The sequence below is a fragment of the Mirounga angustirostris genome, unplaced genomic scaffold (assembly GCF_029215605.1).
Source record: "Mirounga angustirostris isolate CCGP_5_RB_7025 unplaced genomic scaffold, mMirAng1.0.hap1 SCAF_17, whole genome shotgun sequence".
NCBI lineage: Eukaryota > Metazoa > Chordata > Mammalia > Carnivora > Phocidae > Mirounga > Mirounga angustirostris.
In genome coordinates this window covers 14,533,567-14,550,381 of record NW_026991725.1, presented here as the reverse complement: position 1 = coordinate 14,550,381, position 16,815 = coordinate 14,533,567, and the positions used below count along the sequence as shown (strand labels likewise).

Below are 16,815 nucleotides of genomic sequence, written 5' to 3'. Positions count from 1 at the left end.
GGATGGAACAGAGGTGGGGCTCAGTGTCTCTGTATCCCCGGGCCTGGCAATGGCTCCCAGCTCTGATGGGCCTCAAACCAGGAGAAACAGGACACGGCCAAAGACAAAATCAAGGACAAGGAAGGGGCTTGGTCTGAAATAAGGACACAGAGACAATAAGAACCACCCAGGTGTGTGGAAGAGGAACACTGGGCCGGAAGCCCCTCTCCAGGCTGGCACAACCCGTGTGTGTGTCCCGCGTAACTGACCAGCAGGTGCCTGAGGGACGAGCAGCGGGTGCCTAGCAGACACACACACACAAGGACACACAAGGCCCAAAAGATTCCCAGTCTCCTTTCCCGAGAGACACAGCCGACAGGGCCCAGAGCCACACAGACATGCTGTGGGTCACGGCTCAGCTCAGGCCTCTGGACACACCTCAAGGAAGACCCGCCACACGTCCCGGACACCCCTGCCTCCTTCCTGGAAACACCCGGGAAGGTTCGCTTGGGAATCCGAGGCCAGCCCTTGGAGGGTGACTGGAGGGAGCTGGGGACGGCTTCAGAACACGGGCCTGTCTGTGTGAGAGGAGTGGCTCCCTCTCCTGCCCTCAAAGCTGTCTGTCGCCTCAGTTCGCCAGGATGAGAAGTGAGGGCCCGTGGCTGAGAGAGGAGATGCCTCTCTTCGTGGAGGAGAGAGGAGTTCAAGTTGACTCCGCAAACTCCGCCCCTTGGCAACAGGTCAGGGCTCCACCAGACACTCACTGGGCAGCCTCGCTCGCCTGGACTCTGCTAGGAAGTGTCCCCCACAGCCTTTCTAGTTCCGACACTCTTAGTCCCCAGATCATAGTCCTGCTCAGAGGTAGTGAAAGGGGAGGAGGAGGAGGGAGCAGGATAAGGAGTAGAGGCAGGGCCTCTGGCATCAGAAAAAAAGTGGGAACAGCCCTTCACCACGTGAGAGGGCTGAGGCCACCGGGGTCTGGGATCCTGGAGGGCTCATGACTACCCCAATCCCTCATGTCTACCCCAATCTCGCTGACCCAGGGGACAGCCATCTTTGTGTGCCAAGCTGAGAGTGAGGAGAAAAGGACACAAGACCTGTCTTCAGGGACTTCCGCTCTGATAGACAAGATACAGATAGGTAGACAGGGTATGAGAGCTCTGTGTGTGGGTGTGAGAGCAATTCGTACCAAAGCAGGCGCAGGGCTTCAGGTCTGATGCGGACTCTTGGCTCCTACTTGAGCAAACCCTGAATCTGAGAGGTAAAGTGGAGCGCGCATATATAAACCTCCACACGTACCTACATCTTACAAAATGACAGCAACGAGGGCAAATCAGTCGTGGCTGGGGTGGAGGGGCCCACAGGGCTGGACTGACAGATGTTACAGTAGCGACCTCAGGGTCACGGGGGCCCAAAAGATAAGGCTTCCTGGAGAAAGCGAGTGTGGATGGAAGAGGGTTTGGGAAGAGAGGGGAGAGAGGAGGAGCTGGCTGGGCAAGGGGGAGAAACAGGGAGAAAATGGCCCTTCGAAGACCTAACACTTGCAAGGGAGAGCAGGCCCAGGAGGTGGGAGAAAGGGCAAGGCCCAAGGCAGCTGCACAGGTCTGGGGCCTTGGCTCGGCAGGCAGGCAGAGATGGCGGCCCAGATAACCTGCCTGTGAGGAGACAACACGACAGAAGCCACAGGACCTAACCACTCACAAACAGGAAGTCAGACGGCCGAGCAGGCCCGCCCTCAGGGGAGCAAGGGCTGGGGGCATGCCTGGCTACAAAGGAGGGAAACTGAGCCCCCAGCATGGCAGCATGGGGCTCAAGACAATTGGGGTCAAGAGTCCCAAATGCTAGGACCTTTCAGCACTCTCCCTGGAAGGGCCACTAAAGGAAGCGGGGTCTGAGAAAAGAAAGTGCCTCAAGAACCCAAGGTGGTGCTCGTCCTTGCAGAGGTCAACTCGGCACCGAAGCAGGTCCCCTGACTCATCTCAGAGCCTTGGGGAGCACCCGTCATGCCGAGAGGCCTCCAGACAAGGAGGGTGGGCGCATTATCCCCTCCGCCCTGTCCACACTGCCCAGGCATCCTGCAGGTTCAAGGCCATGCTTTCCTGCTCTGCTGGGATGAGAGGCAGCTGCAGTGCACCCCGGGAGGCCGGCCCTGCCCTAGGACAGGGTTCGGGCTCAGCTCTCCAGACCACAGTCCTGAAGGCCTTTTAAGCGGCAAGCTCAGGGGGTAGTAACCTGGCCTGAGCCAGGAAGCTGATCTGCAAGCCCAGAGAGAGGCAGAAGGCAGCCTGAGGTCACAATGCAAGTGAAAGCCAAGTTCAGGGTTTTGTCCATAGCATCTGGGAAGAGGCAGGATGGGCTGGGTAGGAAAGGGGGTGTGGGTGTGAGGAAGAGAGTCACCCCGACAACTGCTGTGGGAGTGGCCACGAAACCAGATGGCCACTGGGATCTCCCAGGGACACGAGCGGGAAAAGTGCCCTCCTGGCTCTCTGAAGCAAAGGTGCTTGGTTTAACCTGCCGCGTCTGCTCCAGCTTTAACAGCTGTGAATGAACTCTGTGTTTATTGTATGTGTGTGTCCCACGAGCTGGGGCCTGGTCCCTGCCTGGAAACCACTATGATCTCTCATCAGCTTAACTCCCTACCCCAACATCAGGACCACCGAACAGAAGGCAAAAACCAGGAGGCGGGAGACAAGCGGCCCAGCCCCCCACACTGTGGCTGTTCACAGTATGACTTTGGACCACTCACAGAATCTGACCCCCAACCCGCAGCCTTTGCTTTTTTCACCTATAAAACTGAGGAGGAGGTTGACCAAGGACCTGGGAAGTTCCCAAGAGCGAGGGGCCCTAGGAGCCTTGGAGGAGGAAGCAGAAAAGGTCTGTGTTCCGAGACCTGCCCAGCTCCTGGGCAGCTGACGGATTTCCCCAGCCAGCTCAAGAGCACAGCTCCCGTTGCTCAGAGAAGGCAGGTGGCTGGGAAAGGATCGAGAGCAGAATCCTCCCCTTAGTTTGGCTGGGAACAAGGGACAAAAGGCTGGGGGCACTCCTTGGTCTATCTCTCCCCTCCTGCCAGCATTCTGCACCCCCCACAGGATCCCTCACACGCCAGGGACAGCTGGGGAGGCCGGGTGAGGGCTGCCCCGTCAACTGCTCTGGGCTCAGTTGCTTCATTCACCCCCCTGTGTTGCGCACGCCGAGCTGGGGGAAGGGCAGCAGCTGAGGCCTCTAGAGACCTTAATAAAACACATTCAATCTGAATCTCATCTGATCAGCACGCTGAGCCCGTGATGTAAATGATGGCATCCCCGTCTCAGAGATGAAGAACCGGAAACTCCACAGCGTTAAGTTTCACCTTCCTGAAAACCAGCCAACAGTCTGCTTCCCGGTTCTGTCGCCCCTAAGGAACTCAATTCAAAGTGCCCCCGAAAAGAAGCAGACCTCAGAGAGGTTACCCAACAGAGAGGGGAGCTGTGGCCTACAGCTGCTCACAGACCCGGCCGGAAAAGGGGGTTGGAAAGGGCCGTGGGCGGAACTCGGGTGCACCCTGCTGCCCGGGCTTGCGGGCGAGGCACTGGGCTCCGAGTGGGTGACCAAGTGGTGTGCAGGATCTCTCCAACAGCAAATGCCATCCCGGCCCCCGCCCCCAGCCCCTTCCCTCGGAGCCCATTAGGCAGTCAGATGAGGGAGAGCTGGCCACGAAGTCTGGGGGCCCCCAGCAGCCACAGCAGCAGCTCACAGCCCTGGAGCCGTTAAAAAATGACTCAACCAGAAAGTGCGTTTGAAGCGCCGCCTGCCAGGGCCCCAGAGCCAAACCTCAAAAAGACGAAGTGAGAGAGAAGAGCCTGCGGGGGGCCGGGCGGGGGTGGAGGAGGCCCGGCCACGAGCCGGCCTGGCCAAATAAGGGCAAATGCTCCCAGGCTGACCAATGGGGCGCCTGCAGCCGCGTCGTGGGGCTGGACGGGCAGGGTGAGAGGCCTGGGGCAAAACGGGAGCTGGGGACTGGGGCAGGGCCCAGGCCCTCCGCAGGGTCCGAGGATGAGTGAGCACCGCGAGGTGTCGAAGCCCTCATCCCCAAAGACCTGGTCCTGAGGTCAGTAGACCCGTACCCCCGAAAGCCCCACCTCCAGGCTGGGGCTCAAGGGGGCAAAGGGAAGACAAGGAGGACCCCCTCACCCCTACCCCAGTTATGGGCCCTAGATCCCCGTCTGCCACAGCAGAAATCAAGGGAGGCCATAAGGACTGCTGGGCTGACACACCAGTGTAGTTTTGTCTGGCTACTGACCTTGGGCAAGGGATAGAACTGAAACTGTCTTCTCATCCGTGAAAGGGGACTAGTACCTCACAGGTGGTACCGAGGAGTGGATTCAATCATGAAAGTGGCCAGTTTTGAACCTGGTAATTGCCATACTGACGCAGTAAATTATTAGAAGCCCAGGGACAGCTTCTCACTCCTATTCTTGCCTCCCAATTCCTGTGAATGGGCCCTTTACAAGGACACCGTGTGGTTCTCAGTCGTGGCCCCTGGTGTCTACAGCAGGGGAGGGAAGATGTGGACATCAGAGGGGTCCTTCTAATCTGAGTCCAGTCCCTCCTGCTGCAGAAGCTGAATAGACACTTTGCTCAGCCTCAGTCACCAGAGACGCGATGTGCCCACCTTGACCACCTCAGCCAGGCGCCTCTGAGCTCCGCACCCCGCGCCCACCTCCCGGCTCCCCTGGGGTGCAGGGCGGAAGAAGTGAGTCTATTCAGCTGCCCAGAGAAAGGGCCAGCGTCCCAGAGGCCAGCACAGGCTTCTCCGGGACCTGTGTCAGCCCCTTGCCTCAGGCCTTCCCAGCCTTGGCTGGGATCCCCCTGCCCAGGAGGAGAGCTGATCAATGGCTGCCAGATTCTTCCCCTCTGGGGGGCCCTTCTCTGTTCCCAGCACCGATTTGCATTCCCCCCTCTGCCCTCTGCTCCTCAAGCCCTCAGGGACCAGGTGACAGTTAAACCCCTTCCTCAGGCTGGTGGCCCCAGAGCACTCACTTCCTTCCAGGTATTTTCCGGCATGGGGGGAGGGGTTGAAAGGGTGGCAATGGCTGGTGGTGGGGAAGAATGAGGAATCCATTTGGGAGAGACACTGCGGTCCCTCCACCCTGGTGTCTGAAGCTGTTGCTTACCTTCCCTCAAGTTCTCTCTTTGGCACAAGAGCTCAGGGTGGAGGAAGGAGAGTGCACAGGCAGGAAGAAGCACATAGGAGCTCTTGAAATGGGCCTGCCAGGCCCCTGACTTCTTACAGGCCCAGGCCTCCATCCCCCCAAGTCCTCTGTCCATGACCCCGTAATGCCTGCCCTCCACTCTGGGGGGAACGTTGAGAATCGGAGTGCCAGAGGTCTGCAGGAGAGAGGTTTTCTGTCACATTTCGCAGAGGATCGGGCAGCTTGGTGCTGGAGCCCTCAGTTTTCTCTGCCCTTGGTTCCTGCTCTCTGGGATCTTAAAGCAAAGAGAAACCCAAGCATCTCTCAGCAGAAAGCACCAGGCCGGGTAGTGTAGGACAAATAAAGTAGCAGTGACCCCTTTGGGATCAGGCTGACCACTGCCTCTGGTGCTCAGTCTTCTCACCCATAAGGAGGGGGCGCTGGCCTAAGTCATGACTCTCCCAGCCTTCACACTCTGTATGATCTGCTGTCACTCTACAGCCCCAACACTCTCGTGAAGGCCTCTGTGCCCCAAAGGCCCAGGCAGGCAGCCACGTGCTTTCTTCCTCAGTCTACGCCTTACTGGCTCACCCTAGAGCAACCTTTACCAGGTGTGGCTATATCTGTTCTCCTAGCTCAAACGAGACTGGAGGGGGGACAGCCACACATGGGCAGCAGAAGTGACAGGCTGACATGAATCCAAGAGGTAGAAAAACAATCAGTCCCAGAACCACTTCACCACATGATATAAAAATGGAGGTTTCTAACAATGACACTGAGCCAAGTAGAGGTTAAATCACATCCAGAATCTTGTTTCCAAATAGCAAGGAAGTACATATTAGAAAACAACAACAACAACATATGTCATAAAAAAACAAGAGAACAGAGAGATTAAAATTAAAAGCCACGGTGCTTAAAGGAAAATGTGTCCATTGTGATGTATTTCTGTATGATAGATGTATTGGAACATCCATTGTCCAACAATACTATAGGGATGCCATTCTTGCTACACTTACCTAGAACTTATCTAGAGGTGGACAACTTTGGATAAATGTGATTCCCTAGATACACGTAATAGTGTACAGCTCTCCGATTGCTTTTACATAAACTAATGTATTTCTCACAACGATCCCAAGACAGGACCGCTGTGTCTTTAAGTGAACTTTCTATTTGAGGTTAGCATACAAATAGAAAAGTGAGCAAATCGTGAGTGTATAACTCAATAAATCTTCAGAAAGTGAACGAACCTCTGTACCTGGCATCCAGAGCAAGAAACAGACTATAACCTCAGGATCCCCTCATATCTCCTTTTCCACCCCCACCCGTCACGGGTAGCCACTATCCTGCAGAGTTTTGTCAGCTGCATTTTATAGGGAGGAAACTGTTTTAGAGCAGTAAAGTGACTGGGAGGCAGGGGCAATGCCCCTAATTGGATATGTATGTATATTTTCATCACAAGTCTGTGTTCCAGTGGAGTGTGAAGGTGCCATAATTGGGCTGCAAAAGGTGGTGAGTAGGAAAAAAACAGAAGAGGTTGGGGAGTACGGGGCACAGGTCAGCAGATACCTAAGAACTGCTAGAGTAGAAAAGAAGATGCCGCCAGGTGGGAACTAGAGGAGGGCTGGACCAGTTTCCCAATGTCCTGCATGGGGATCCTTGAGTAAATCCCAAGGATCACCTCCCTGGACCCTTTCCCCACACTGTCGACCTCTCTTTGGGTAATTGTGGACTTGGGGACTAGAGATGTAAGTGGTAGGCATAGGGTGTTCGGGGGACTCAGTGTATAGGGACATGTAACTCTCACTCAGCAATAAACTAACGCCTCATGCTGGTTCTGTGGAATCCTCACGAAGGGAGCAAGCCCACCGCATCCGGGGATAACTATGTTGGAAGAAGTTAGCAGCCCCAGATTGGGTGTGAGCAACGTATTTCTTGATTTCAGGCTCTACTTCTTGATCATGGCCAAATCACTTTAACTTTGACCCTCAGTCTCTTCACTCCGTAAGGATGTTGACTATGACGTAGGGGTTTTGTGAGGATCAAATAAGATAATGGACATGAAAGCCCTTTTGTCAACTGTAAAATGCCATTTAAATGAAAGGTTTTACTGATAAACATGAAGCAGACTTCCAAAGTAAGATACTAGTCTGTTCTTCAACATTACCTACCTGTCTCTTACACACACTCACAGGATCAGGTGTCAGGGAGGGTACATGAGGATTGAATGGCAGGTCATAGACAGGCCTGGAGTGAGAAGGTAGTGGCCATGCCCAGAGGAAACGAGGCCAAACCTAAAGCGCCCAGCCTGAGCTTACTCCTCCCCAGCTCATCCCCATTACTCTTCTGAAACAGCTTCCCTCCAAAACCAGAATGTTCCATCAGCCATCAATCACTGCCCAGGAATGGAGGCTGCATTCAGCAATGAACTGCCACGGAGTGTGTTTTTTAACCCCACGGGCAGTGGTGGGTAAGAAGAAGAGAATGAGGAATAAGCAGACAAGGGGAAGGCAGCCCGGTCACTAGCCTGACTCGCAGCTGTCATTGTGGAACTAGGGAGGAGGAGCCTTGCCTTTCTGAGGTGCAGAAGCCAAACGACTGAGCAGGAGACCAAGACCCTGGGTAGATGTGGGGCCTCCGTGGTCAGACCGGGCCTGAACGTCTGACAGGCACAAGGAGCAGGGCATGGCCCTCAGGGACGTGCCACGCAGGGCAGTGGCAGCCGAGACCTCCTCGTCCATATCGCTCCGCCTCCTCACGGGGAGCCGTGAAGAACCAGCAGCCCCTCCTTCAGTCTCTTCGGGCTCCCCACACCAGGTGGACTCTAGCACCTTACGGCCCGTCTGGGCTGCCGAGCGGCACCAGAGCAGCTTCCAGGACCAGAAAAAGCCAGAAAGCGAACCGAGGGGCGGCTTCCAGGCCGAGCCCACTTGGCACCGAGTCTGTGAAATCCGGTGCCGCCGACTGGGCACCCCTCCCCCACAACCAGCGGGCCCGTGTCTTTCGCTTCCTGCGAGGCTAACAGTTAGGGCTCAGCTCAGCGCCGACGCAGCCTGTGTGGTTACTTGCGCACAGCTCCTCTTGCCTCCCCTCCCCACAACTGTTTCCATTCTCACCGAGCAGCCACGTCCGGGTCAGACACGCAGGACAGCAGCTGGGGATTTCCAAGGGACTTTTTGAGAAAAGCCAGTGAAAGTGGGGTGTTGGCTGCCTGGCCTAGGCACTCTTGCCGAAACCCGCTTCTTCCCTCCAGAACCTTCCCTCCAGAACGTAAGGCTGGCCTGCTGGGGCTACTTCCCGAGGATCCTTTCAGATTGAAATTGAACAGAAACCACCACCCCTTGTGCTCTTTCAGTTTGCTGGGCTGAGGAAAGCCTTTAAAAACTCAGCTGAAACTGGGGCTGATGGACCATTCCCTCAGAGCTTGAAGGTTCTGGTTTGAGGAGGATCTGTGAGTGACATGAGCATCCTGGGCCACTCCCTGCTTCCTTCCTATGGGCCTATGAGCGTACAAGGACAGGGGTGGGAGGGGGTCACGGGAGAATCAGCACCTCTCCCTCCTTCCCACACACTCCAGGCCACAGGTAACAGGGACACTGACTCACTAGCAACACCAGGTGGCGAAGAGACACAAAGCCCTAGTGTACACACCTCTGCTAACGAGTCGAGCTCATTCTGCAGTGCTGATTCTGGGCATTTCTCCCACTGTTTGGTTAACCGTGCACATACTGTAAAGAATAGCTAATAAAGGGGCGCCTGGGTGGCTCAGTCGGTTAAGCGACTGCCTTCGGCTCAGGTCATGATCCTGGAGTCCCGGGATCGAGTCCCGCATCGGGCTCCCTGCTCAGCGGGGAGCCTGCTTCTCCCTCTCCCACTCCCCCCCCTCATGTACTCCCTCTCATTCTTGCTCTGTCAAATAAATCCTAAAAAAAAAAAAAAAAAATTAAAAAAAAAAAATAGCTAATAAAGGGGCGCCTGGGTGGCTCAGTCGTTAACCATCGGCCTTCGGCTCAGGTCATGATCCCAGGGTCCTGGGATCGAGCCCCGCATCGGGCTCCCTGCTTGACGGGAAGCCTGCTCATCCCTCTCCCACTCCCCCTGCTTGTGTTCCCTCTCTCACTGTCTGTCAAATACATAAATAAAATCTTTAAAAAAAAAAAAAAAAAGAATGGCTAATAAAAAGAGTAAATGAATTTTACTTTTCATAAAACCTAAGTTCTAGAATTTTCACATTGCTTCGTTTTTATAATCAATACTAAGGTAAACAGGCAGTGTTATCGTTGTTTTATAGATGGAGAACAAGAAACCTAGAAAATCAATATGGGGATATTAATAGGATTCTTTGTGGAGATTTAAGTAAGAAAGAATTTCTGGTAAATTTTTCATTCTAAAACAACTCACCTTGACCAATAACCTGATATCAAAACCCCCTACTAGGCCAGAGGGGGAAAGGAGTTTATGCCCTACAAAGGCATAATCTAACCGGATGAAGGCCCAGCAGCCACCTGAGGGTCTCCAGTTAGAGGAAATGCAGCAGAATGTGTGTAGGTGGGTAAGCGAGGGTCATGAATACCACTGACTGGCCTAAGACAGAGGAAGAGTGGTAAAAAGAAGAAAAAAAGGGAGAGGGGGGAAGAGTATTAAATATGGTCAACAGGCAAAGAATACTGAGAAGCCTCAGGCTTTCTTTCAAAAGACACTTGCTGTGCCAGGTCTAGAGCAAGTCTGCAACCCCCAGACACCGGGACTACCAGCTTGATGGGGCTGCCTAGACTCAGGACAGCAGACCTTCCAACAAGACCCAAGGAAGCACACTGGAAAGGCTGTAACCCCGGAAGGCTGAAAGATGGGTAACGGGGAGCAGGAGGGCCTCTACTGCTCCGGGAAAGTGCTTACAGGGTTAAGTGAGTTCTTCCTGTGTCCAGGTAGAAAAGAGGCAAGGCATCTGTCATGGGCTTAAGAACTTTCCTAGGGGTTCACGTTTATTTGGCATTTGACCCAGAGTCCTACCCATGGGCAAGGGCACAGACTGGGTCTCCTACCCCCCATTCAATTCAGTCTCTGTTAATCCACCAGCCCAAACCCCCCACCCCCAGCCCCAGCCCCAGCAGCAATCCAAAGGTAAAATGGCTCAGAGACACGCTGTGGTCTCTCAACAGTCCGCCGAGTCTCAGAGTTGGAGGGTGGGGAGTATCTGAAGTTCTGTCCATTTAGTTCCGTAACAAAAAATTAGCAGATGCAGGAGGTGGGGAGGAAAGACAATGGTAGCCATGCATCTTGCTAGGTCTTTATAGCTGTGTCTCTGGATTTGTAGGCCACTCCTCGACTTTTCAGCTCTCGCACGATTCCTGCCACAGGAAAAGAAAGCTCTGTGAGGGAGGAAGATCCCAGAAGTTAAGAAAGGTCCCTCTAGGGCGCCTGGGTGGCTCAGTTGGTTAAGCGACTGCCTTCGGCTCAGGTCATGATCCTGGAGTCCCGGGATCGAGTCCCGCATCGGGCTCCCTGCTCGGCGGGGAGCCTGCTTCTCCCTCTGACCCTCCCCCCACTCATGTGCTCTCTGTCTCTCTCATTCTGTCTCAAATAAATAAATAAAATCTTTAAAAAAAAAAAAAAAAAAAGAAAGGTCCCTCTACTACCACTTTGGTGGGGGACAGGAAAGGGAGGAAGGAAGGAAGCTGTTCCTAAGCAAACTGGAGTTCCTACACAGCTCATCAATAGTCCTGCTTGGTTGGCTGGTTACCACTGAAGATCTAGGCACGTGTCTGGTAATGATTTGGCAAGAACGAGAAGGAAAAGACTACGCGTCGTAGTCGCTAAAACCAAGGGTTCTGGGGTCAAAATGACTGGGTTCAAATTCTAGCTCCTCACTTACTAGCAGGATGACCTTAGGCAAGGTATTTAACCTCTTTGTGCCTCAGTTCCCTCAGAGCGGTGAGGACCGGCGTGCAGTCCCACAAAGGACTTCCAGAGAGCTTGGTGCGATAAGTGAAGACTGGCCACTACTATGATGATTATTACCTTGGGGAAGGCGACCAGTGACTGACACTGCATAAACACCCGGCTTAAAGTTACCTATGAGAGAAGAAGAGAGACGGCAGTGAGAGTGTGTTAAGTGTAATGACCAAATGGAGGTTTAAGCTAAAAATGAAAGGAATGCTGCAACTCTAAGACAAGAACAATCACTTCTTTGGCTCCGGTATCAAACGACACAGGCACAAACGGGCACAGGACACTTTCCTCATGTTTCCTACAACCCCATCTGTTTCACTCTGCGGTCACTTACCCTCTGATCTAAGACATCCCCACTAAACCCGAGGGGCAGCAACAACACAACTCGGCCGGGACAAAGAGAAAGGGAGATACTTACTGACTCGCTGCCACTTGGAGACCCAGCTGTCCTCTGGACTCATCATCGCAATGATTCTGGGAAGGGAAAAGAAACAGAGAGTCAGCCTGAGCTTCCCCTACTAGAGAAGAGAGAGATGGAGGAAAATGCCCACTTTACTCTGCTTTCAGCCAGCAAGATAGTTCTGGGAGAGGAAACACAGGAAAAAGCCAAGTATTGAGTTCTACTAGAAAGCAGGGGAAATGGACTACTAATGCTGAGAAGGGGCTGACCCAAAGTTAGTCCCAACAAAGGTTCTCTGCCCGCCAAGCACAGGTCAGTCACCATTCCCAAAGGACTAGCTCATCTGGCTCAAAAAACATCCTTAGCCCAGATTCTCTGGGAAACAGGACAGCTTTAAAAGTAGATGGCCAGGGGCGCCTGGGTGGCTCAGATGGTTAAGCGTCTGCCTTCGCTCAGGTCATGATTCCAGGGTCCTGGGATCGAGCCCCACATCGGGCTCCTGTCTCAGCAGGGAGCCTGCTTCTCCTTCTCCCTCTGCCTCTCTCCCTGCTCATGCTCTCCCTCTGTATCTGTGTCTCAAATGAATAAATAAAATCTTAAAAAAAAAAAAAAAAAAAGTAGATGGCCAGTGTTACTAATTACAAGCAACACGACCACTAGGGGGCTGGGCCCTGGTGCAAAGGGGGAGGAGGAGGGTGAAGGAAACCATGGGTCCTCCTACCAGAACTCAGTCAGACTTGGCCAAGGCCTGCCTCTGATGAGTGTACAGCCTAATGCACGCATGGAGACCTCTCTCAGAATTGTGCGGAATGAAACTCAAATACTGAGCTAATACATGCCAAACACCTGGCACAGAGTAAGTGCTAGCTACGGAAGCATTCGCTGTCCTTACTTATATCTTAGTAGTTCTTCCCAGGAGAGCTCTGATCCCAGGGCACGGGCAACAGAAAGGCCCCGTGAGGGCTAGAAGGCTGCCACTAGAGCTTGACAGGTCAACGTCAGGAACTTTGAGAAGCGACAGAGGTCATTTCTGTCATTCATTCAATCAAATGCTTGCCTGCCTGCCGTGACAGGTCTGTCCCAGACACCGACTTCTGTCAATAACCACTCCCTCTTCTCCTGGCAACAACCTGGGATTCTTACTTGGGGAGCCTCCCTCCCCATCCAAATCCTACATTCTCAGCCATCTGCTGGGAGTGGAACTGCCCCCACCCTCCCCGGTGGTTAAGTAGGGGAACCCCTGCCCTGGCCTGGCAGACTGACCGGGGGCAGGCACACACACACAGGCTGTTGTCTGGACCAACAGTATGGTCTCTTCTGTTCTTCACAAGCAATCTTTCTAGCCTTATAGTGCCTGTCACCCAACCTTATGATTTAACCTCAACAGAATCCCTACCAACCTCCAGACAGCCTGGTCTTCCCACCCCATGACTCTACTCAAGTCATTTCCTTGTTTAGAATCCTTTTTCTAAAATGCTCTCTCACCTCAACCTCCTCAAAAATCCTGTACTTCTTTCTTTCAGAGCCTGATTCACATGGTATCTCCTCTGCTTCTAGCTGAGTTCATCTGGCCCTCCTCTGGTCTCCTTTAGCCCTTGATATACCCATTCTCCAAAATCTAATATCCACCAGAATACACAAATAACTCTTAGAACTCAAGAACAGAAAGTCAAATAACCTACTTCGAAAGTGGGCAAAGGATTTGAACAGACATTTTTCTGAAGAAGATACACAAATGGTCAATAAGCACATAAAAAGATGCTTAACATCACTAATCATTAGGGAAAGGTAATCAAAACCAAAACAATACCACTTCATGTCCAATAGGGTAGCTACTATCAAAACCAAAACAAAACATAAAACAAAAAATAACAAGCGCTGGCAGGGGTGTGGAGAAACTGGAACCCCTGCATACTGCTGGTGGGAACAGAAAACAGTGCTGCCACTACGAAAAACAGTATGGCAGTTCCCCTAAATATTAAACAGAATGACTCAAGCAATTCCACTTCTAGATATATACCCTAAAGAAGTGAAAGCAGGGACTTGATCAAATATTGGTAAAACCTGTGTTCACAGCAGCATTATTCCTAACAGCCAAAAGATAGAAGCAACCTAAGAGTCTATCGACAGGTGAGTGGATAAATGATTATTCAGCTTAAAAGAAAAATTTGGACGCATGTGACAATATGGATAAACCTTAAAGACATGATGGTAAATTAACGAGCCAGGCACAAAAGGACAAATATTGTTTGAGTCCACTTATATGAAGCACTTATATTACACTTCAAATTCATACAGCAAGAGGGGCCCCTGGGTGCCAGGTGGCTCAGTCGGTTAAGCATCTGCCTTTGGCTCAGGTCGTGATCCCAGGGTCCTAGGATCCAGCCCCATGTTGGGCTCCCTCCTCAGCTTCTCCCTCTGCCACTCCCGCTGCTTGTGCTCTCTCGCTCTCTGTCAAATAAATAAATAAAATCTTAAACAAAACAAAACAAAAACCACAAGAAATTCATACAGAAAGAAAGTAGAATGGTAGCTGCCAGCGGCAGTGGGGAGGGGAAAATAAGATGAAGAGAGTTCTGGAGATGGATGGTAGTGATGGCTGCACAACGTGAATATACTAAATACCACTGAATTCTACACTTAAAAATGGCAAATTTTCAGGGGCGCCTGAGTGGCTCAGTCAGTTAGGCGTCTGCCTTCGGCTAAGGTCATGATCCTAGGGTCCTGGGATCGAGCCCCATGTCAGGCTCCCTGCTCAGTGGAGAGTGTGCTTCTCCCTCTCCCTCCGCCCTGCTTGTGCTCTCTCTGTCTCTCAAATAAATAAAAATTTTTTAAAAAGTTAATTTTCTGTCACACATATTTTGCCACAATTTTTTTTAAAACTCTAATATGCAAAACTTTACACTGTGTCTCTTACTAGTAAGTACATCACTGTGTAACTCTTGACATCCCTGACAGCAGCCAACACAGTCGTTTACCATAGATGGGAGTCCCTTTATTCATTTGTTAGCAATTCTGTTACAGTGCTAACAAATCAACAAAGGTACTGGAGTATCTGACTGTGCACATGCATGTGTAGGAAGTAAGGTTCCTTGGCAACATCTTTTTTGCCCAATCCTTCATTCTTCCTTAAAGGAAGTCAAAGAAGGAATGGATGTAGGTGGCCTCACCTTGAAGGAAGTTTACTAAGTACTGGGTTTGAGCCCAGTTTGTGTGTAAATCTTTTTTAAAAAAGATTTATTTATTTGAGAGAGAGAAAGAGTGTGCAGGGGGAGGGGGAAAGGGAGAGAATCTCAATCAGACTTCCTGCTGAGCGTGGAGCCCAACGTGGGGCTCAATCTCACTACCCTGAGATCATAACCTGAACTGAAATCAAGAATTGGACACTTAACTGACTAAGCCACCCAGGCACCCCTGTGTGTAAACCCTTAATTGGCCTAGAGGCCAAAAGACACAGTATCTCCTTAACCCCCAAAGAATACTACCCTCTGGCTCCTATGTTGGGGAAAAAAAACTGAGACCTGGTCACTTATGTTACTCTCATTTCTCCTTCTCCCCATTGGACAATCTCACCAAGGGAAAACTTTTCTTATGGGGTCTCTTAGAAATATCTAACAGCATCAGCTTTCAGCTTTCAGCTTTACCATTACTGTACCTTACCTTACCTTCACTTTCAGAAAGGATCTTCATGCATTTAACAAACATTTCTTAGCCCTCTGCCACCTTCCAGACCCTGTGCCAAACCAGTGTGCACAAGATAAACACAGTCCCTACCATTAATGAGCTGACAGTCTAATGAAGAACTGTCCAGCAGAAATAAAATAAAAACCACCCAAGTCATTTAAAATTTTCTAATAGCCACGTTTATGAGTAGAGACAAAAGGATGAAATTAATTTCAATAACATATTCATTTAACCCAGTATACCCAAAGAATTATCATCTAGGTATATAATTAATATTAAAAAAATTAAAGTATTTTACATTCTTTTTCCTGTTCTAAATCTTGTCAATCCAGTGTATATTTTACAGTTAGAGCATAACACAGTTTGGACTAGCCACATTTCAAGTGCTCAATGCCAGACATGGCCAGTGGCTACTGTATTGGACAGCACCAGGACTAGTGTGTGTCAAAATAACTGAGAACAACCAGGATCATGGTCTGCCTCACATTTACTAGGTGGGGTGGGGTGGGGTGGGGTGGGGTGGGAGTAACGGGAAAGTGAATGAAGGAATCTAAAGGGGCTTACCCGTCAAAGGAAGAGCTGGTGCAGTCATATACCATCTCCCGGTTACCCTTCATCTGAAGGTATGCATCACAATTGTCACAACCATCATACTCAAACTGGTCTATAGTCTGGGAGGGGGGGGAAAGGGGGATAGGGGTGAGTGTAAACAAGGCCAAAAGAATAACTAGCTCTCTCCATATTTCTACCTGGTCAAGTAGAAGGCTCCCTATGCTGGCTCTGTCTCATCAGGTTCCCCACGCACCACTCCCACAGCTCCATTCCTAAAGTTCCACCCACCCTCACAGTCCTCCCTCTTGTTCCTAACTGCGTTTTACCTAGTCCTCTCCCTAGTCTCCTCAGGGCCAGGCATCCTCTCCGACTACTCCCCCTCAGCTGCAGATCCCCACCCTCATCTGACTCCCAGTGGCCTTCGGCTTCAACAGAAGTTCGCTGAACGTCTGTTAAGGATCAGACCTGTGCTAGCTGAGGATTCAAAGGCATGTAAAGACTGCCTGCGCTCCTAGAGACTTAAACAATGGCCCCCAGCAGCTTCCCACACCCCTCGCCAAACCCGGGGTCCTGGACCTTAATTTTCTCTTCGCTATCCCCCAGCCCCGTTCCACCTTTTCCCCCACCTGGATTCCCCCATCGCCCCTACAACCAGCTCCCAGAAGGACACCTTGACCAGCGAACACAGCAAACAAGCCCGCAGATGCCGCAGGTCCTTCGGCACCGTCTCCAGGGCCATCCTCTCCGACAAAAGAACAGCAAAGGACGGGGCCACGGATTCCTCAGCCGCAGGAAGTAAACAGCGAATTACCCAGAATGCCTTCCACTTCCGGTGCCTAGGACTTCCTCTTCCGGTGTGGGAAGCCACAGGGCCCAGCCCTCCCTTCCCACACCCTCCCCCCTCCCGCCTAAGGAGATGGTTTCTCCCGCCTGGAGGCGGGGCCGGCCGGGAGTCACCTGGGCCGGCGCGCGCACCCGCCACCTGGGCCGGCGCGAGGGCGAGGCCGTGGCGGCCGTTGGGCCTGTGGGCAGGGCCGTGGGGGAGGGGCGGCGCGGCTGGCGCCTGCGCGAGAACGCGCCGCG

General features: G+C 52.1%; 1 protein-coding gene across 1 annotated transcript; it reads right to left on the bottom strand.

Moving 5' to 3' along the window:
* Positions 1 to 5,937: 5,937 nt before the first annotated feature.
* SUPT4H1 (SPT4 homolog, DSIF elongation factor subunit) lies at positions 5,938 to 16,562 on the bottom strand. Its single transcript, XM_045889242.3, has 5 exons — positions 16,403 to 16,562; positions 15,745 to 15,851; positions 11,515 to 11,570; positions 11,166 to 11,219; positions 5,938 to 10,495 (listed from the first exon to the last, which is right to left on the bottom strand). Exons 1-5 carry the CDS (start codon positions 16,469 to 16,471, stop codon positions 10,428 to 10,430), a joined length of 354 nt encoding a protein of 117 aa, XP_045745198.1. The 5' UTR covers positions 16,472 to 16,562; the 3' UTR covers positions 5,938 to 10,427.
* Between the last annotated feature and the right edge of the window lie 253 nt (positions 16,563 to 16,815).